The sequence below is a fragment of the Colius striatus genome, chromosome 4 (genome assembly GCF_028858725.1).
Source record: "Colius striatus isolate bColStr4 chromosome 4, bColStr4.1.hap1, whole genome shotgun sequence".
Classification (NCBI taxonomy): Eukaryota; Metazoa; Chordata; class Aves; order Coliiformes; family Coliidae; genus Colius; species Colius striatus.
Window position 1 is genome coordinate 49,617,062 of NC_084762.1, and position 21,164 is coordinate 49,638,225.

The 21,164-nt window shown below is 42.3% G+C and overlaps 1 protein-coding gene across 1 annotated transcript in view; it reads left to right on the forward strand.

The window, feature by feature from the left end:
* The first annotated feature begins 627 nt into the window (after positions 1 to 627).
* The window catches only part of TAF4B (TATA-box binding protein associated factor 4b), a 77,490-nt gene continuing 56,953 nt past the window's right edge, over positions 628 to 21,164 (forward strand). The window contains exons 1-3 of the mRNA XM_061995533.1: positions 628 to 913; positions 17,736 to 17,884; positions 18,630 to 18,737. Coding sequence (XP_061851517.1) covers positions 628 to 913; positions 17,736 to 17,884; positions 18,630 to 18,737 — 543 coding nt within the window. The remainder of the gene's footprint in view (positions 914 to 17,735; positions 17,885 to 18,629; positions 18,738 to 21,164) is intronic.

Below are 21,164 nucleotides of genomic sequence, written 5' to 3' on the forward strand. Positions count from 1 at the left end.
CCGGCGGCAGCTGGGAGTCGGATCCCGCAGTGACACGGAGGCTGCGTCGCGTACCCAGCGGGGCCACGTAGCCTCTGGCAGGAGTGAGAATCATCATCCTCCTCTCTAACATGAACCTCAAACCCGAACCGCCGCAGTGCCCTCTCGGGCTACCGCCAACTTTCTCCTCAGCACCGGACCCGCCCCACCCGAGCTTCAGCGCCTGCGCGGGGAGTCCGCATGGCTCCATAAACACGGCGGGTGGGGGCGCGCCGTGATCGGGTGGTCTCTGGGGAGTGGTGGTGCCCCGCCGGGTGCTGCTGCCGCTGCTGCTGCCGCCGCCGCCGCCGCCGCCGCAGTGGGGCGCGCCGGTGGTGTGGGCCCGCCCTCCGCCCGCCCTCTTCTTCCCGCCCGCCCTCCCTCCGTCCCTCCCTCCCTCCCTCCCTCCCGCCGCCGTTAGAGGAGGCCGGGCCGACTGGGCCCACGTGCACGGCGCCCGAGAGCCGGCAGCGCGGGGCCACCATGTGTTTCTGCGAGCGAGTCGGTGGCCAGAGCAGCTCCTGAGCGTTCCCCGCCCGCCATGCTACGGAGCAGTGTGGGGCTCTACGCGACGCGGCTTCTCCCTGTGCCCTCGCCGCCTCCTCCTCCATGAACACCTCGGCGGCGGCCGCCGTCAGGCTGATTGCCGGCGGGCACTCGGAGCAAGCGGCCGCCGCGCCGCCCGCAGGGCTCCTCTCCGGCCCCGCCGCGGGCCCGGCGCCCGAAAGGGGCAGCCCCGGCGGCACGGCGCCCACCGCCGCCCCGCGCCCGCCGGCCGCCCCCGTGGCGGCCCTGGTGGCGCGGGCGTCCGCCCCCGGGGGCCCGCGGCCGGTGATGCCCAAGGGGCCGCCCACGGCCACCCTCCAGTTACCGGCCAATTTCCAGCTGCCCCCAGGTGAGTGGGCGACCGCCTTCTCGGGCTGCCCCAACTTCGGGCCGAGCCCCGTCTCTCTCGCGACTTCGCTTGGCATGTCACAGTCCCCGCAGCCTGGGGACGGGTCGGGAGAACGAGGTGGCAGCCTGTCGGCCTGCCCGCGGGGGGCCGCTACTTCAACGGCTGTTTGACGGGTGTGCTGAAAGTTGAGGGCGAGTTGCTTTTGTGCCTCAAACTTCTGGGAAGGGCAGTGTTTGTCTGTCTTGCAGGACAGTGGAAATGTAAATGGGTGAAGTCAACGCTGAGGGTGCTTATGGCATCTGAGATGCTCACACTGTGTCTGGAAAATGGGTCTGGAAGTCTCTGGAGTCAGGCAACGTTTTACTTTGCTGTATAGCACGAGGAGCGTCCAGGTTACCTTAATTTGTGACTTGAAAAGGGGCTTTCGTGCAATTCGGATGAATGAGTAAGGGAAGAACAAGGGTGGGTTAGTGACTGTGAAGTGACTCCCACTTGCAGTGCAAGTCATACTGCTCCTACTCTCTCCCTACAAGCAAGCTGTTCTGGAGTTGTTTTCACTCTTACAGCCAGGCCAATGTGAACCACTATTGAAACAAAACATTATACTGTTGAAATTTCATCGCATGTTGCCCTTTGAAATGCTTTTTTCCTACAAAGCATGTGTGTGTAACAAACAGTTGAGAGAGGAACCATGCTTAGGGGCATACTTCTTAAAGCGGAAAAGAAAATAGTCATGTTGGAATTTCATGGTTCTGATAAGGATGACTTAATACTTTGGATAGCAGCAGAAGGTTAGCCAGGGTTCCTACCTGCACTTTTTTACAAGGGGAAGAAAGTGCTATTGGTTCTAAACTTCCCGCACTTCACTGTCAGGCTGCCTTTACACTCTTTTTAAAAAAGAAGGTGACTGGTCTTGGTGTAGCTATGTTGAGTCCCCAAGATATGTAATTGCTTTATTGCTATTGTTGCTATATTTCCTGTCAAGACAGTTCCTTTGGTGTGGAGCATCTGTTGCAATTACTTTCAGGTAGGATGTTGCCTAGAAGGATGACTAGTTTGACATTAATTCCTGCGCTGCTGGTGCATATTTGCATTTTTTTTTCTTTTGTTTTATCATTTTTTTTCCACCATGTCTTTATCAAAGACATGCATGTCTCAACAAAATGTCTAATGCTAATGTAATTTTAAAAAATAAAATTGCCTTTAATCAGTAAGTTTCACTATAGGTTTCCCAGCACTCAAATGATGCTGTAGTGCCTCAGTAGTCAGCAGTCACAGATGCATCTAAGTCCCTGTCAACTTTCCTCTGAAATGAACAATGATGGAAGTATGTTGATATATCTATTTATATTTTATTTTTTTTACAGTACAGTCTCCCAGATCTCCAGATTTTCTATCTTAATATTGTGTCTTTCAGGAATGTGTTGGCATTAAGTTAAACATCATTTTGTGAAGGTGAATGCTCATGTGAGTTGCCTGTGGTTTGGGAACTCAGGTTAACAAAACTTTTTGTTTCCCTAGTAGCTTGGGTTTGATTATATCAAGGAATACTTCTGAATGTTACCTGACTTGTACTGTGGCAGCCGGCAGGTATTAACAAAAGTAATGTTACACTTTGGTTGCATCACTTTGTTTTCCTTGCTTCTGGGACAAGAAACAAAGCAAGCAGACCTTTTACTGGAAGTTCAGAGTTACCAGTTCCATGCAGCATTGTAAATTTAAAGTAACTGTATGGAGTTTAATGTTCCAGAAGGAGCACAGAAGTTGTCAGTTTTCAAATTGATCAGTGTTTCAGGGAAACTTTTCTAAATAATGGTCTTGCGGATGATTTTAAAAATGCAGTCTGTTTTGAATAAGTGATAGTATTCTACCTCCTTCTTCTATTCGGATATAGTTTTTAGTGAATAATAAAATCATTCAGAAATGTAAATGCAACATGAATAGCATTAAAGATGCATGCATTAGCATTCTTGAAAAAAGAATTTAGGATAAACCACCCAATTCTTAGATCTGAAAAGTTTGTATTTCAAATAGATTACAAAGTCTAGCTATGCAGGATCAAATACAGAAGGGAGAATGCACTTAGCTTTAAAACTGCAATATTCAACCTGAGGCACCTGCTAAGAAAAACATGCACAGAAAGTGTCATCCTATAGAGTTTAAAAGGGAGACACTTGAACTGGTGTATTCTGAGGAAGGCTGGACAGCACTGCCCTTACTGGTCATCCTGAGGTACTCGTGAACTGCTTTGTGGCCTGGAGCAGGCATTGCTTCTATGCTTCTATAGGACTGCAGTTGAGGGAAGAAAGGGCACCCAGGGAACTGCATTTGCCTCTATAGCTTGGAGGTCAGCAGAGGTTCACAGAAGTCATGGGTTCTTTCTCTTCCATCTCTACAGCCCCTTCTTGCCCAGAATAAAGTCAGGAGGTGGGAAAGGTATATGACCAAGTATGACTCCTCACCTCTCTGAGCATGGATTTTCCCTTGTCTGCCAAGTGCCACTTTATATGCTTTCCCAGGAAAGATCTTTGCTTTGCAACCGAGTGTTGCAATTTCTTTAGGTCTTTCAGGACCCTCTAGCTCATGAGTAACAAGGATTTTTTTGTTACCTTCCTATGTTTTCCTCTATCAAGTGCTAGTCTTCAGCAGAGCAGCCAGCTGTTAGCCCAGTTCTGGTACTCAAGGCATTCCTCCTTCACCCTCGGGGCATGTCCTGTACTAGCAGTCAGGAGAAGGGAGTCATAGAATCATAGAATAGTAGGAGTTGGAAGGCACCTTTAGAGATCATCCAGTCCAACCCCCCCTGCAGAAGCAGGTTCACCTGGATCAGGTCGCATAGGAACATATCCAGGCGGGTCTTGAAGACCTCCAAGGAAGGAGACTCCACAACCCCTCTGGGCAGCCTGTGCCACTGCTGTCACCCTCACGGTGAAATGTTTTTTTTCCTATATTTAAGTGGAATTTTTTGTGTTCCGGCTTCATCCCATTACCCCTTGTCCTGTTGCGAGCTACTATAGAAAAAAGGGATGTCCCAACATCCTGACACCCACTCTTTAGGTATTTATAAATGTTAATAAGATCTCCGCTCAATCTCCTCTTCTCCAGATTAAACAGCCCCAGTTCCTGCAGTCTTTCCTCATATGAAAGATGCTCGAGTCCCCTGGTCGTCTTGGTGGCCCTGCGCTGGACTCTCTCCAGCACTTCCCTGTCCCTCTTGAGCTGAGGATGCCCAGAACTGGACACAGGACTCCAGATGAGGCCTCACCAGGGCAGAGTAGAGGGGGAGAAGAACCTCCCTCGACCTGCTGGCCACACTCTTCTTGATGCATCCCAGGATGCCATTGGCCTTCTTGGCCACATTGCTGGCTCATGGTTACTTTATTATCAATCAGGACTCCCAAGTCTCTCTCTGCAGAGCTGCTCTTCAGCAGTTTGACCCCTAGCATGGGGTTGTTCCTTCCCAGATGCAGGACTCTGCACTTGTCCTTGTTGAACCTCATGAGGTTCCTCTTTGCCCAACTCTCAAGCCAGCCGAGATCCCACTGAATGGCAGCACAGCATTCTGGGGAATCAACCATTCCTCCTGGTTTGGTGTCATCAGGGAACTTGCTGAGGGTACACTCTGTCCCCTCATCCAGGTCATTGATGAATATGTTGAACAAGACTGGCCCACCTGTGGCTTACTGGGAGTTTTGGGATGCAGTAGGACTCTAGTTGGAGACTGTGTCCTTTATACATCTTCAGCTGGACAGATTCTGCCCTGAAGGTTTGGCTGTGGCATTTTGACCTTGTATACTGTCAGCTGGGCTCTGTCTTCCTAAACAGGGAACTTGCATGATCTACCAAAAGGAGTGTTCCTCCATTGCCCTCTTTTTTAACAAGAATATGTTAGCAGCACTTCAGCAGGCTTGGCATGTAGCAGTCCGTAGGACTGGCAGAGAGCAGACCGGCATGGTCAGTGCTGTTCTGTCTCACTTCTGAGCTCTACCCATCTCATGATCTGTGCTGATATTCACAAAACTGCAAATCTCTCATGCCATGGATCATCTGCTTAACTGGAAATTATGTTGTTGGTTAACTTGAACTTAATGTTGGGGTGGAAAAAGATTTGGGCTCTGCTGTTAATGGGAGGAAATAGTTAAAGGCTTTGGAAAGGGAAGGAGTGGCAGGGTTTCCATGGGCCATGATGAATGTCTATAGCTCACCTTGGGTTTTGGGCCCTGTGATGCTTTGAAGAAATGGAAGGTATAAAAAGAGCATAAAAATAACAAGTAGAATATTGTTCCTTGATTTCCTTTCTTGTTTACTTTTCTTGAACTTTGCTTGTGAGTTTGTTTTTTTTTTTTTTCTCCTCACTTCTGTGCTTATTCTTGTGGCTTTCATTCAGTCCCTGGCCCTGGAATGGCTGTTACAGGCAAGCATTGAAAGGACAATTAGTAGATGTATCCACTTATCTTCTGGAGGCACGAAAAATATACGGAACTTGATAGGAATCCTCTGGATGCTAGGGATCCTCTGTTACCATAGGATTGATCTGCTTACAGCAGGAAGCTCTTCAAAAAGCTCAACGTATGCTCCTGGTACTGGCTATGGCAGCAGCTGCCGGCAACTCTACGCTGTAGCATCAGCTGCCTCTGGTGTGTGTATTTCTGGTGTATGATGTACACCAATGGGCCTGAATGAGTATGGTGTTAGCAAAAATGCTGCCCTAAGCCTCTCTTAATTTGCACTAGGTAAACTGGTGCAAGGCATGGCTGCTGTATAAAGTTTGCTTTGCACCTGACTTGGAGGAAAATGGCAGCAGGTACGGGTTCTTAGTTTCTCCTTGCAGCTCAGTTGCCTTTGCTTGGGTATTTTGGCTTGTCCCTGGCAGGTTTTCCACGGCCTACAGCTTATCCAGGCTGATAGCGGCTAACTACTGTTGAGAAGATACTGTTGGTGGCAGGTGGCCAGGGCTGCGTGGCAAGGGGCAGGCAGTTGGCAGGTGGACACCTGTAGGTGAGAGGGAGAGAGCTGATGCGAGTATCCCAAAACTGCTGTGGGGTGATATTGAGCCTGATCTTGTCAGATTTCTCTTAATGACATGTACAAACCTGAAGAGGTAAGAGTAGGTAAATATCTGGATGCTGCTACCTTCTGCTTTTGAAGTTGGCCCACTGCCTCTCAAGTACCGTATTCTAATCTTCCTCTTTGTGTTCTAGCTGTCATTTCGTGGTTGTAAAACCTCATGAGGAATCTTATGTTTTCATATTTGCATCTAGTTGTTCACTTTGAAATAGAAGGAAGCACTGATTTGAAAATAGTTATTAGTTTATATTATTGTTTAGGTTGGAGGAGGCTATCTAAAGATCTCGTTTCAACAAGACAAATGTAAAAACTCCTTCAAAGCCTACAGTTGCTGGATGTTGATAATCTCATGAAGTCTGAGCATAACAGTTGGGCTGTAGGATGATCAGTAGGGGCTAAATAATATATGATTGCAATTTTTTTAATCCCTGTTTAGCTGGTTTATCAGGATGGGTTCTTTGCAGGATGCATCTCTTCACATCAGGCAACACAAGTCAACTACTTTTATTTTGAGGAGGGGTCAGCAAAACTTTGCAAGGCTTAAGGAATTAAAGCAAACTTAAAAACTAGTGAGTGAATGTCTTCTGCTGTAATGAGAAGAAATTTCAGCTGCTCTGTAGGACTTGATTTTGCTTTCAGGACTTAATGTGTCTAGCAAAACAATGCTGTCCTATCATTAAATGCACAGCCCTGTGGGAGTTGAGATATACATTTTGGCAGAAGACAGAAAGCTAACCTCTAGATTTATGGTTTCCCCCCCCAAAAAAAAAAACCCAAACCCAGATGCATTCTGAATACTGGAGCCCTGAAATATGATGCTCAGTAAAATTGATGTTAAATGCTGTTCAGATTTTACCATCAATTAGAGTGTATTGCAAAGAATTACAGCTATGGTTTGCTGAATAGTAAATATTTTTAATCCTCAGAAGTGAGAGAATGTGAGCCTGTCTTCTGTTGTTTTTGTGGTATTTAAAGGACCCTTCATCTTGTAGCAGTAAAAATAGCACCATGCACATACAAGTGACAGCTGGAAGAAATACTAATTATATTTCGATATTCTTTCCCAAAGAGGCTGATAAAGTATGTAGGCTCATAAGTTGTTATTTTGAGTAATTCTCAATACCAGATTTTTTTAAGTTACCTTAGAGAACTAAGTATTTGTCATGCCATGTGGTAGAAATCTGTGCTGTGCTTAGTGGGTAGGATTGTATGTTAAGAGTCGTACATGGGAGTTTTGCTGCAAGTTGCAAAGCTTCTGATAAGTATCAAAGATAAATAATTAATACTTCCCTAACCACAAACATCCAAAGGCAAATAGACAAACACCCAAGGCAAATACTTTTTTGCTGGATTCTCTTTGTTTGAAGCCACTTCTCTGAAAACTGTGATAATTTCAGAATTAGAATCACAGAATGGTAGGGGTTGGAAGGGACCTTTCGAGATCATCTAGTCCAACCCCCCAAATAAAATGTATGTAATTTGTAAAGTACAAAAGATCACAATAGATGCTTCCAAGTGACTTGCTCTTAACATTGTCAGGATGGAGGTCTGTACTGACATATGAGTCAACTTTAGACCAAAGTCCACTAATGATCTTCTCTACCAGTGTCTTGAGGTAATGGTCTCTGATCATGACCGAAGTGAGGGAAGATGGCAGCAGATGGAAAATCCTTGCTGCTAATAAGCAAATTACGGTTTAAAGCTAAGTCTGGAGAACTCATGAAGCTCAGTGATATTACTGAAGTGATTTGATAAACTAAGAACAGACAAGTGTTACGATGGTATTTGGTGTTCATAGCTTGTGTTTGCAGCATGCTTCCAGTTTGGTGGAGGCAGAGAAGATGGCTTTGTTAGAACTGCTGCTCCTAGGAGTTGCCACAGAAATCAGAGTTCCCTGTGTGGATGTCCAGGCTAGATTAACAAGTAGGGGATATGGCACGCCCTGGTTGGCACAACACCTGAAGACTTTCACCTGTTGCTTGCCAAGTGGCAGTTGCCTTGTAGTTCAAGTGAAGCCCTTAAAGTCAGGTCCAGCTGACTGCTTGGTGTTGTATTACCAGGCAGTCTGCTTGGGGCAGTTGATGGTATGTGTGGAAGACTGTAAATAAATAGGACACTTTTATATGACTTGCATACTAGACACAATAAATATCACAATTTTGGTGACAGTGTCCACAGTATCCATGCTGACAAAAGTTAATGCTTCCATGACAGTTTTGCTGTCTTCTACAAAAATTGTTGTTTGCTTTAATCCAACTTAGAGCAAGGTATGGTAATCAGTGTTAAAATTTAATGTTAAGTCCTTGCTTGTCCTTCTGAAATAAGTGAAAATCCATCCACAGAGGGATGAGTACCTACTGGAGAAAATTAAGTGTAATTCGACCTTCTACAGGTCTCCATGTGAACATCAAGGAAACAAGTATCTCACTGCAAAATTAATCAGGGACATTGTGGAGTCTCCTTCCTTGGAGGTCTTCAAGACCCACATGGACATGTTTCTGTGTGACCTGATCTAGGTTGACCTGCTTCTGCAGGGGGGCTGGACTAGATGATATCTAAAGGTGCCTTCCAACCCCTACCATTCTATGATTCTAAGTTGATTCCCCTTTTACTTAAAGGGGGCTGATCTTGTCATTGATTGGAACTCTGGCAAGACACCAGTTATGTTTCTGACATCTCTTGGTTTAAAATTAAGGTTTATTATTCAACACTTTGTAAGTTCTGATTTCTCTGTAACAGCTTAATTTACAGTGTTGTAGAAATGTTAAGTGTGGGTATTGGCATACCTTCTGGTCCTTACAAAGCTGTGCACTGTGTATATATGACTGCAATGTGACTAGCATTTTAACTTGCTATTTAAAGAATAGTGAGCACTAGGAGTACACAGTGAACTAGGAGAGCGTGTAGTGTACAGATTTGGTGCTTTTTCAATGCAGTATGGGTTTCCTTGAAAGCAAGGAATTGTAAATTTGGCTGCTTTGGAAGTACTTTTTCACTGCCATCAGCCGAGTCCTCTGCAAATACTTGAAGCTTCTTCATACAATAACTTGGGTCCTGGAGATCATTTTATCCGTAGACAATCCTGGAACTGTATGATTACTTGAATGGGAAAGCAACCAACCTTTGAGTAGCGAAGTTGCAAACCACAAAAGATTAGTTGGAGAAATGCTGATGGGAAATTATCCCACTTGCTAAAAGATGTGGCCCAAGGACAAGGGCTAGATGTTCTCATGATAACAAGTAAGACTCTACCTCGTGCAACACAGTGTTGGCCAGGAATCCTGTATTCCTACCCACAATAAAAACAAAAACTCTTGGGATTCAAGTATAATAAATGCACTTTGAATTTGAATAGATACAGTGGTGCCACCTTGGAACTATGCCCAGAAAACGCCCATGACCTCTCAGGGTTTTTATACAGCTCCTTCAAGAATCAATGCAATGTCCAGGTGTTTTTTTTTTTTTTTTAAGATGTCTGGTATGGACATGTATGCTATAAATAAAAGATATACTCCCTTGCAACTAAGACAGTTGTATTTTTGCACAAGGATTCTACTATAAGTGTAAAATGGTGTGGATATAAATGTATTCTTAAGTAATGAAGCTCAACAAACAGTGCATGCAGTTGAGGAGAATGCTTAGCTTTAAAACATGGACCTGTACTCTCAGAAAAGTCACCAAGACTGTGGAGACTCAATTACTAGTCTGTTCAATAGAGATATCCATCTGGGCACCAAAATGCATTGATAAACAGATAGCCTTCAACAGCTTGAATAAGACTTGCTGATTAGGCAGCATGTGAAACTTAGCTTCAGATTTTTTGCATTTTTTAGCACTTTATGCCTAGTTCCTGGAGGAAGAGAGGGAGAAGGGACACTGTTTAGACTCTCCAGAAAGGTGTGGTGTTCATTTTTTCCAGGCTAATTGAAACAATAGGTTATCAAACTGCTCTATCCTGCCTAGAAGTATCTTCATCCCTTTCCTGGCTCCTGGTGCTTGAAAAAGCTGGGCCTGTGCTAGATGTCTCAGAAGCAGGTGCCCACTGTTAGCACAGAACCTGCTAAAGAGAAGTTGAAGCTACTGGAGGCAGCAACCTTTCCTGAGAGTGTATGCCTCTTGAACTGTTAGTGACGTAGTTGTGAGTGTCTGTTGGTTTAAAAAGCTACTCAGAGAAATCCAGGCAATCTGGGAAACATTCATGCTAGTGAAACTATCATTAATGCATCTGGAATATAAAGTACATCTGATCTATTGTGTCCAGTTCTGGGCCTCTCAATTAAAGAAGGATGGGGAGCTATTGGAGAGAGTTCACTGCAGGGCCACAAAGATGATGGAGTAGAGCATCTCCTTTATGATGAAAGGCTGAGGGAGCTGGGGCTCTTTAGCTTGGAGGAGACTGAGGGATGACCTCATTAATATTTACAAATATGTAAAGGGTGGATGTCAGGAGTATGGAACCAGACTCTTCTCGATGATGTCCAATGATAGGACAAGGGGCAATGGATACAAGCTGGAACTTAAGAGGTTCCAAAGAAATACAAGGAAAAATTTCTCCACTGTGAGGATGACGGAGCACTGGAATAGGCTGCCCAGATGGGTTGTGGAGTCTCCTTCTCTGGAGACATTCAAAACCCACCTGAACGAGTTCCTGTGTGACCTACGCTAGGTGGTCCTGCTCTGGCAGGGGTGTTGGACTGGCTGATTTTTCAGAGTCCCTTTCAACCCTTAAGATTCTGTGATTGTGTGAAGCAAGCCTGTCAACTGGACAGTGGTGTCCATGGATAAGGCTAATCCCTGGCTTTGAAAAGGTGATATGTCAGACATCTGAGGCTGATGCAATCTTAAAAGTTGCAGGTGATAGTCTACAAAAATATGCAGTGCAGTGTTTGTGCAGCTGGAAAAGATGCAGTCAGCTTCTTTAATTCTTTAATTTTTGAATATAACAGTATATTGTATTTTATTTAGGCTGTCTGTGTTCTGTAGCATGAAAGCGTTTTGTGATTATGTCCCTCGAACTTTTCTCCACACCTAGAGATTAATGATTCCCATTTCTGTGGGCAAAACAAGATGTCTGTCGTTGGAACTCAAAATTTGACGTCTCACTGTGACAGTGTAGTACTTACATGTTAGTCATTGGTCCTGACCCGTTGCTGCAGACACCCATTAGTATAGAGACTTCACTGTAACAGAGGAAAAGGGCACAGAGGGCGATTTCTGAGCTTTGTAATTATTCGGTTAGTGAAACAACACATGAATGGAATGAATCAATTAGGGGGCCTGAGTGTGTGGTGAGTGATTCTGGTTGCGGCCATAATAGTGTTGATTGTGGGTTGATCATTACTGAATTCCTCTTGCATCAACTAAAATTGGCTTCCAAAGGCTGGAATGGTTTGTTGTACAGAGTAAAATGCTATGTGGGTGCAGCATACAAGCTGAACAGTTCAGTGTGACCCTGCTTGTCTGGGAGTGATCAGACATCTTTTCCCAAGAAAAGCCCCAAGCAGGCAATATTGTGACTTCCCAGAAGATCAGTTGTCTGAAGTCAATTGTACTGATTTAAGGATAGAAGTTAGAGCTCGTAATTGGGATCCTGTGGTTAGATAACCTCAGGTGGCTGCCAGATCTTCATTGTAGCTTCATTCCTAAGACAGTGAGAATTACAGCTAGATGTTGTCTATTGTTTCTTCATTTTCAGTACAGAAATTTCAGTAGACATCTAGGAAAACTGAAGTACCCAGAGAGGGCCATGAGTAATAAGTTGTTCTCCTACATACAGTAGAGTCCATACTTCATCATACAACTCCAACATATGGGAAGAGTTACATAAGTCCTAAGTCAGTTCAGTGTCAGACTTACCTACCTTACCTCTTGTGTCTTTCACAGTATTTCATTAATAATTTTTGCCTTTTTAGCAGTCTTGTACTGTTAGTCTATTACACAACATACTGCCTAAACATAATGCATTGCCTGATGGCTGCTGTCTAAACAGTTTGAGTCTCTAATAATGGCTATTCTGAGTCTTATCTTATTCCTGTAATGTGTTTTTGTAACTTTAAAATGACCTGTTCTGCGTGGCTCAATAAATGAAGTTGGAGAAGAAAAAAAAGGATGCCTTCAGAGAGGAAAAACTTTTCAAAGCTGTTGTGTGGATTAGTAGGATTTGGCCCCTTATTTTCTGAATTCTGAGTCATCCTAAATAGTGAGGCTAAGAAATTGGAAAGTTGCCATTTAGTTTCTTACTAAAACATCCCATTAAAGGCTTGGTCTTATCTTACTGCCTTAAAAACTATCACTTTGTTTTCAGTAGTTCAGTGAGAAAATGAGATTTGTTTAGGAACAGAGAGCACTGAAAAGTTACTGTTGTTTTAGAACATTTTTGTTGTTAAACTGTTCACTTACTGATTTGGGAATTGAAAGTCATTTAGCCTTCTATTTGTAATAGACATTAAAGTGAACTTTACCAAGGTTGGCAACATACCTGATGCAGGCACCTCTTGTTTTGAAATAAGCGAAATTTACCCTTCTTTGAAAGTGATTTTTGTAACTTAAACAAGTTGAGTCTAATGCAGTTGGTTCTTGCTTATGTTTTATTTTAGGGGCAAGAGGTGCTTTTTTTTTTTCATATTGTTCCCTGGGCAGCAATTAGGAAGAACTATTGTGTTGAGCAATTGTTGAAAACCTTGTAATCCAAGTGGTGACCGACAGCTTCACATGGAACAGCAAAACATGTATCTCTGCCAGACCACACCTGGCTAGTTCATCCAAGGAAATTCCTTCTGCATATTCCCCTTCAGAAATGGCCTCAGGCTTGTCTTATGTGGTAGAAATTAAATGGTGGAAGTTGCCCTTATGGTGAGATGCTTTTAGCATATGTTGGTATTCAGTGCTGCCAGATGAAACCCTGAGCTTCGATTGGCAGCATAGCTTTACATTAAAAACTGTGTGGTTTCCTTAATGCTATTCCCTGAATCACAGTGAAACCCACACAGGTGGCTTTAAGTACAGTGGCATAAACAGATCTTTGCCATGATCCCACAGTTCATGTCTCTAGTGAGTTTTTGGTTCTCTTAGTTAAAGGGGCATCTGGAAGCTGCACCTGCTGCTAACTTGTGTTCCGTGACTCCTGGGTTGGGTGCTAATGAGAGCTACAGCTTAGAAAATTTGGAGTGCATTATAGTCAAATTCAGGAAAAAAAAATCCTTGGCTGGTGATGCTGGGATAGCAAAAATATACAGTGGAGATATCTTCGGTTTGAGCAGCAAATGGCTTTCTAGTCAGTGGCTTCTGGTTTCCCATGGCACATGCTGCTGGCATGTCAAGGAAGAGACTGTTCTGAGTGATAGCTGCCTGGGCATTGTAGGAGTGATGCCACGCGCTCTTTCTGGAGGCATGGCTGCTGGAGGACCTGTTTCAAGAGCAGGTAGGCCACTGGGGAGAAAGGCTGTAGATCTCCTCCTGACAGCTGACAAAGGCTGACACCTCCTCAAGGTGAGAACGGAAATGTTGCTACTTCTGTGTAGCTTTGGAGCAAGCTGAAATTGCTTTAGTTCCTTCCCTTCCAACCTTCCTGCAGGTTTTCAGCCAAAAGAAGGTGTGCAGGGGTTGAAAAAAGTTGTTTTATTTTAACTGCATTTTGTGGTAGTCAAGAAAAAGAAAACACTTTCTAAATTATATTTTTGGCAGGACAGGCAAAATATATAGAAACAGAAGTCTCAGTTCATTGTAAAAAGAACTGTTTGTTAGCCTGTGAGAAGCACCCAAGTCCTCCAGCAAAGCATGTAGGAACTAATCCCTGCTGGTAAGTTAATTTTTCTGTTTGTGATCTGAAAATAGGATCAGTCTTCTTAGCCCCAAAGGGACTGCACTTTAGTTTTACTATCAAAGTGGTGAGAGAGTCTTTTCCTCTTCCCTGAAACAACTTCAGTAAAACTATCAAACTGTGTATCCTGTAAACAGTGCTTTTTTGGAAGTGCTGCCCAAAAGAGAGTACCTTTGGCAGTGTGAAAATCCCTGATTGCTGTTCAGTAACTGCAGTTGCTGATATTTTGGTCAAAGTTTGCAGGTAATCTTTCCTGGTTTTAAATGATATGCTGAGTGATGGTAGCTGAAATTTCACTGCTTCAGCTGTTCAGAAGTCATCATCCTCCCCATTTTGCTGTGGAGTTGTAACAATTGCAGGACCTGATCAGTTTTCACATTTAATTTGTGAAAATTTACTTTCTAGTGAATGTGAAAACAGCTTTTGATAAGATTTTTTTTTCATCCCAACTGAAGAATGTGGTTTCTTGCACTTAGTGTCTTTTCATTTCTGATGGTAACATCTTGGTAGCTGTGCAAGTCTGTTATGTGACCTTTCTATTGAGAACTTGAAGATCACTGTCACCTGCTGTTCGCTCATTCCACACTTGTGCAGCTGTAAGCAGTGTATGAGACATCAGGCATTGGTTTTGAGTACCACGGAACCTTTTCTTCTGGCAGAGGACACTTCCTGTGTCTCGTCTTGGAGTCTGCACTATTGACCGAAGTGTGGGGTTTTATTTCAAGGCAGAAAGGGAATGTTAAAAGAGTGATATTTTTAAGTTGTGGAAAAGTGTAAGTAATAGCAACAACCAGGACTTAAAAAAAAGAGAAATTGTTCTCAATAGCTTTCAAACTGTCTCAGGTGATCCATGTGTCAGTTTACTTGTCACTTCACATGATGTTGTAACTGTCCAGAACTGTGTTTTGTGTTTAAAGTGATGTCTTGCGGCTCTTCATGGTATGGATCTATAGCTATGACAGTTGTTTCAGATTTGTTTCAGCTTTATTTGTGCAAGCATCAGGCGTGTAATAGTATTCAGCCTGTGAAAGCAGTAGTTAGTAGATTAACCATAATATTTGGTTTGGAGTTCTAATTTTGCTAACTGTTTTGAAAGGCTACTGCCGTGAAAAGGCTACCACTATACTGAACCTGCCAGATGGAAAAATACAGGAAAATGTTTGTTCCAAATGGAACAGATTCTTAGCATAACTTGTATGGAAGTAAACAGGCATCATCTTAGTGTCATAGTCTAGTCAAGGCTATGATGAGCAGAGTGGCTTTAGGTAACTTCTGTGAATGCTGTCACCAGGAAAAAGCCTAAAATTGTTTCACAGTGTTCTGATGAGGTATGATTGTCCTTGTATTGATTAATCTAGTTGCTAGGTGGAAAGCTGATTTATGTTTTGGGATACTGTTCTTCTGGGGTGCATTGTGGTCATGGTCAAATGAAAGGGGCTACCGGGACTTGTTAGTATTTCTGATGCTGCTTTTTGTTTAATTTTTCTTGAGATATTCATGCATTTGCATATACACTGTATTGTATTTGCATACGCTTGCTAGCTGTGTTGCTTAATTTCCTGTCAAGTGGAGTCTGCTGGATAGTCTCCTCATTCAAGTGACTAGAGGATGGGATACCCTTCTATGGCTAGCAAGTGCTACCTGAAACTTCAGAAAAGTACTGCAACCTCCCCCCCCCCCCCCCAACCCTATAATTGAATTGCCTGGTGACAGTACTGTTTCTGGTATACTGTAGGATTCAGAGAAGTAGAAATTTTGTTTTGACAGTTTGGCTTAAAAACCAAATGCAATGAGTAGTGACAAAATACTCAAGTACATGCAAACAAACACTTAATGCAATCCAAATCTCTAAAGCAAGCAAATGATAAATTTAAATGTACCCTCTCAGAGTAGAGCTAGCAATGACATTTTTAAGCAAGCCTTTTAAAACCTTCAGTAGCAACACTTCTGCTATCCTGAATGTAGACCCAGAGCAGAGAGAAATGCTATTGCTATTAAAATGTGTGATATTGTCATATTTCTCTTCCCCTAAAGCATAAGCACAACCATGTGATATGAACAAGGAAGAAGCCCTTTACTGATTGATGATAAATTGTGTACCATGAATCACTGTCTAAATAAGATGGCACGAAAAGAAAAGCAGAAATCTGATACATTTGCTGTGATTCAGGATATTCATTGATTAAATTAAAAGATCCATCTGTACATAAATATAATTATAGTCAAGACATTGGTGAAGGAGGAGAAAGCTGAGTTGCCAGATGGAGGAACAGTATTTTTCTGGCTATGCAAACTGTCTTGTGCATCTGCCCCATCTAGCAAAGGCTGCTTGATAAAGGAGGGAATCATCTATATGCTGCTACCCTTGCAGTCTCAGTTTGTGTGTGCCTATGTACATGGCAATATGTTGACATTGCAGAATTTTATACTAGGTTTTATGTTGTTTTGCAATATCCTCTTGCACATGTAGATGTGGAGGATGAAAAGCTGTTTCTAAGCATGTGGTTATAGTTTTATTTATTTATTTTTAAACTAAACAACAAAACCCAGCTCATAGAGCTTGTGGCTTTTTCTGTTGTATTCATTTAAATTTGGTCAGAAGCAGCATTTTAGGCTATATTGTACAAGAATGTTTTGACAGCTTCCAGACTAACCAGGTATTTAAAAAAATTATACAGTCTTGTTCTACACTAGAAAAGATTATAAGTGTCCATAGAAGATCCATGATTCTTCAAATATTGGATAACTTCACTGCAAATTAATTGAGGTGTTTGAGGATGGTTGTTTTCATGGTGGACCCTACAGCAGCTGCCGTTGAAGGTTAAGGAGGTGAAGGTAAAGGAAGTGAGATATCAGCAAAGGTAGGATGCTCTGTAGCTCACTTGAAGGATCTGAAGCTGTTCAGACCAGGGATCCAGCTGGCATTTTGTACCCAACTCTGATGAAACTTCTGGATTTTCCGGAGTGTAATACTTGGGAGATAGGGAAGAGGAGGAAAAGGCTTTGGTAGCTGAATGGTTTCCAAATGTGGGGAAGTTGGGACTGTGGTGTGGCATCTGACTGATATTCATTTGACAGATATTGTAAAAAAACTATTTGTTAACTGTTTAATTGTTTGTCTTTATAGCTGATGAGGTAGGAGAAAAGTGGAAGCAGTTGAATTGTGATGGGCAGTCTTTGCTTGTGTGTTTGAAAGGAAAACAAAAAAGCAAGGAAACAAGCCAGAACAGTGTGTCTCTTTTTTTTCACTTTTTCCTTATTGGAATCTCACTATTTGGCTGTAAGCTTTTTTTATTAAAGACATGCATTTCAATGCTTCTGGATAGACCTTTGACAGAGGGACAGCTTCAAGGATCTGAGTAGCCTTGGTTTTCATTGGAGACCACTGCCCTCTGACTTGAGTGGGTTGGTCTTGAATATAGGCAGGTGAACTGGTATTAGTCAGGCTTCAGTTCCTATTGCAGGTTTTCTCTAAAACACATCTTCACCTGTAAGCACGTGCCTAAGCATTCAGAAAGTGAAAATGTATAGAGACAGCCAAGTGTGATAGTGGTGATGAATTTTTCAGGTTGAAGAACTTCTTAAAGAAGTTACTGTTAAAGTAATCCTAAAGTGTGTGTATGGAGTGTCTAATGTCCAAACTATCTTTTTTACTCAAATTAACTGTTCTGCAGTTTGCATCTTGTATGCATATAGTGTTTCTATGCGGCTGTCTAGTTAGGTTTTTCTCTTGACTTTAGGAATTGTTTTCTGCCATAAATGCAGAGTAAAGCTGATGAAAGCTTAGCTCTCACATTTATTTGCAGGTGTTGCTTGGAGTAAGGAACTAAATATTACACTGTCCTATTAGTGTTGTCTACTTATTTCTTCCAGGGAAGCATGGGAAAGCCATAATACTGCTTAATTTCTAACAGTCTGCATGTTTTTCTCACACAGGAGCTGTTCTTATCAGAAGCAGTAATGGTCAGCTAATGCTAGTATCTCAACAAGCAATAGCACGAGCACAGAACCAGCCACAAAATAACACAGGAGTGAGACCATCTGTACCGACCAGCACACCTGCAATCAGAATATGTGCAGTACAGGTGACTTCTCTTATAGCTTTACTTTGACATAGCAGTATGTTGTATTGTTAAACAGGGTTTGCCAGTAAGTTGTGGAGGGTTAAATAAGCATTTGGATGCTTTTGAAACAGCATAATGGTGTTTGGTTTTGCACATTAACTTCACTAGGTACTTTACTGTCTCAGTTTGAAAAAACTGCTAGCTGTTACTTATGGTATAGTTCAAATTAAGGAGTTCCTCTCTGAAAATGATGATATAAAGAAATATGAAAACCCCCAATCTAAAACAAAACCTTTAACTTACCTAAATGGTTACTACTAGTAACTGCCACCTTGCCATCCTCTGGTGAGATAATTCTCTGAAGCTGAGTGAAGGTGAAGGCTTGTCCCATGTCCACTGGATGTTCCTCCTTCTCTAAGCTCTGCTGTCTTTTTGCTTCCGTCTCTTGTAATGTGGTCAGCATGTGAGAGTAGGAGCGTATGCAAAAACAATAATCTGCACATTTCTTGTCAACATGCTTATCCTTTAACCATTTCATTCTGGTTAGGCATTGTGTCTAAATGTCTCTGAATCTGCTCTTGAGTATTAAGCTGGTAGACAAATAGCTTTGTTAAACAGTATTTAAACTGTATGGAATATGTGAATGATGCCTGTATTGTTACTGTAAAAGTAGGTGTCGTGGTTTAAGCAAAGAAGAGCAGGTACTAACTTCAGTGTCTGTTTTGTCATTGACTTGTCTGACAATGATTTTTTTATTTTTATTAAGAACGCTGGCACCCAGTTACTGAAGAAAGTAGCAGCTACTCCTGTGAAAACATTATCTCAAAAAACAAATGCTGTGGCTTCTACTGTTAAGCCACCTACTGTAATACAGGTAGGTGGCAAGCTTTATAGTGTGGTGGAATAAGAATGACATGACAAAGAGAAAATAAGGATATAATCTTGTTATTTCTAACTCTAATCTGGTTTTCAATAAGCTTGGTAACTTTTGTCCTCACAAATTCTTTCCTGAATGTTTTTTTAAATAGGCATAATTTAATTATGTTTCTACCAGTGTGTGTCAGATCATCATCTCAGTACAGTAGAAAGCACGTGAACAATGGATATATAAATAGTTCGGAGAAGCCATTTCCAGTGCTTTTTACTGTGTGACAGAGCTTCTTCAGGTTCTAGGTGAAGTTTTTTCCAGGAGATAGAGAATTCCTAATGCTCTCTACTGTTGTGATTCCTCAATTCCTTAGAAGAAAATGTATACCTGAGATGTTGCAGAGGGGGAAAATGAGCTGTCTGCACTAGTCCAATATTTTTCATGTGTACCTTTCTTTTCCCATATTAAAAATGGAAGGAAGGGTATAGCTGAAGACCTCTAATTGAGTTTGGCAGACAGATGCTATAGATAAGACTTAATAGATAGTGGTTGGAAATGCCTTATTACTTTTAGGTAATGTTTTTGTCCTATTTCTTAGGTCTTATTTTGCTTTTTCTATAGAAAAAGGTTGTAGGACTCTTCTGAACAAGTCCTTATCACCTGTAAAGTATGACACATCTCCTGGATGCAGTTAATTCTCTGTTCTTGGGTACCAGATTTCTAAATAAGCATGTGCAATGAAAAGAAAGCAACTTCTTTCTACTGCTCAAATCTTCAGTTCTCATACTTCTGAAGGGAAACAGGGGAGAAGTCTGGCTTGTACATGTCTTTTGTGAGCAAGAGCTTAAAGGAGACTGGACTGTATTGGTTGACCAAGTACTCAGTAAAAGAGTAGGATCAGTCATCCAAAAAAGTCATTCTGGATGTGTATTCTTGACCTTGAGGGTCTTTCAAGAATTGGAGTTATGTTGGTTGACAGTAGTAACTAATGGTCTGACTTATGAATTTGTCCTGCTCTTCTTCTGTATCAGCAACTGAAAACTACTTGCAGCTCTGTCTGTGATCTTTCTTCTCTTCCTTCTTACTACAGATAGGTGATGTTGAAGCTAAAGGGGAAAACCCAGAGGCCTCTCAATACATTTTCTGTTTTCTTTAGCGTGGGTCTGAGAACAGTAACAGATATTCCTTGCCCACTTGTATTTTGGTATACTAGCTTGCAAGTCGTGCTTGTGATCTCTGCATAGCCATCTTTACGATATAAAAGCACTACTGTACTACCCTTGTAATGGAGAGAAGAGATAAAGGCAAAGGTCTCTTCCATCTGATGGATAAAGCAGACTGCATCCTCACTCTCATGTGTATAAACACTGAGATTCATCATGCTATTATCTTCCTATACTTAAATCTGTCTTTGATTTGGTTCTCTGTACTTTCTTAGTTCAGTTTTGATGTAAAGAATTCTGTTCTTCTGAGGTGTTTGAAGAGGCAGACATGGAGTATTTTTTGTAAGTCATATTTAAAAAAAAAAAAATCAAACTCCATGCTGGATTTAAACAGCAGGAATGGGAACTGGGAAAAATCAATATCACTGTGTTGTTTGGAGTGGGTTCCTTGGCACCTCTCTATTTTGCAGAGGATTGCAAAGCCTTCTGTACAGGCTCCTCATACACTAAAGAGTAACTGGGTGCAATGTGAATGCATCCTGCCATCACAGGACCACTTCACTCCTCACCCTGGAGTGGGCAAGAGAAGACTGATGACAAGGGAATCTGTTCATAAAGTTGAAGGAACCATCTGGGAAAAGAAAGGAAGAGTCCTTGGATCTGATTTCCTTGGCAGCAGTTCATTCATCAGTCTTAAAAACTTGCTGATGTTAGCCTTGACAGGATTTTTTGAGGTCACAGGAGAGGAGTGTTGGTGTGGAAGCATGATGCCATCACAAAAAAGGGGAGACAGTGGAGAAAAAATAATCCTTGGCCTGTTTGTTCACCTCCAATCTTGTGAGAAGTACAGCATGGAACACTCTACAAAACTCTCTTGTTACGAAACTCCAGGATTATTCTCCTAATCTGCAAAACTATTTCAAGTTTTGGACATTCCTGAATGTTTTAAGATCTTGAGGTGAGACAAAATACCTGCATATTTTTATTTTTCACCTTTATGAAGCTGCAAAGTATCTAATTAGCAGCATGCTGTGGCACTTTCATTTAGATGCAGAGCAATTCTTCTCTTGAAATGACTTAAAAATATGCAGAATTAATGCAATTTTTTCTGGTGACAACCGTTTCTCTGTTGCTGGAAGTGAGAATGAGAATTGTCAGTAGTGAAAAAGGTTGAGGGCAGGTAACAGAAGTTAATTCCCATATATTCGTCTTCCTGGGGAAAGGGTCCAGCAGACTTCCTGTTGTTATCTCCCTCAGCTGATAAAATGCT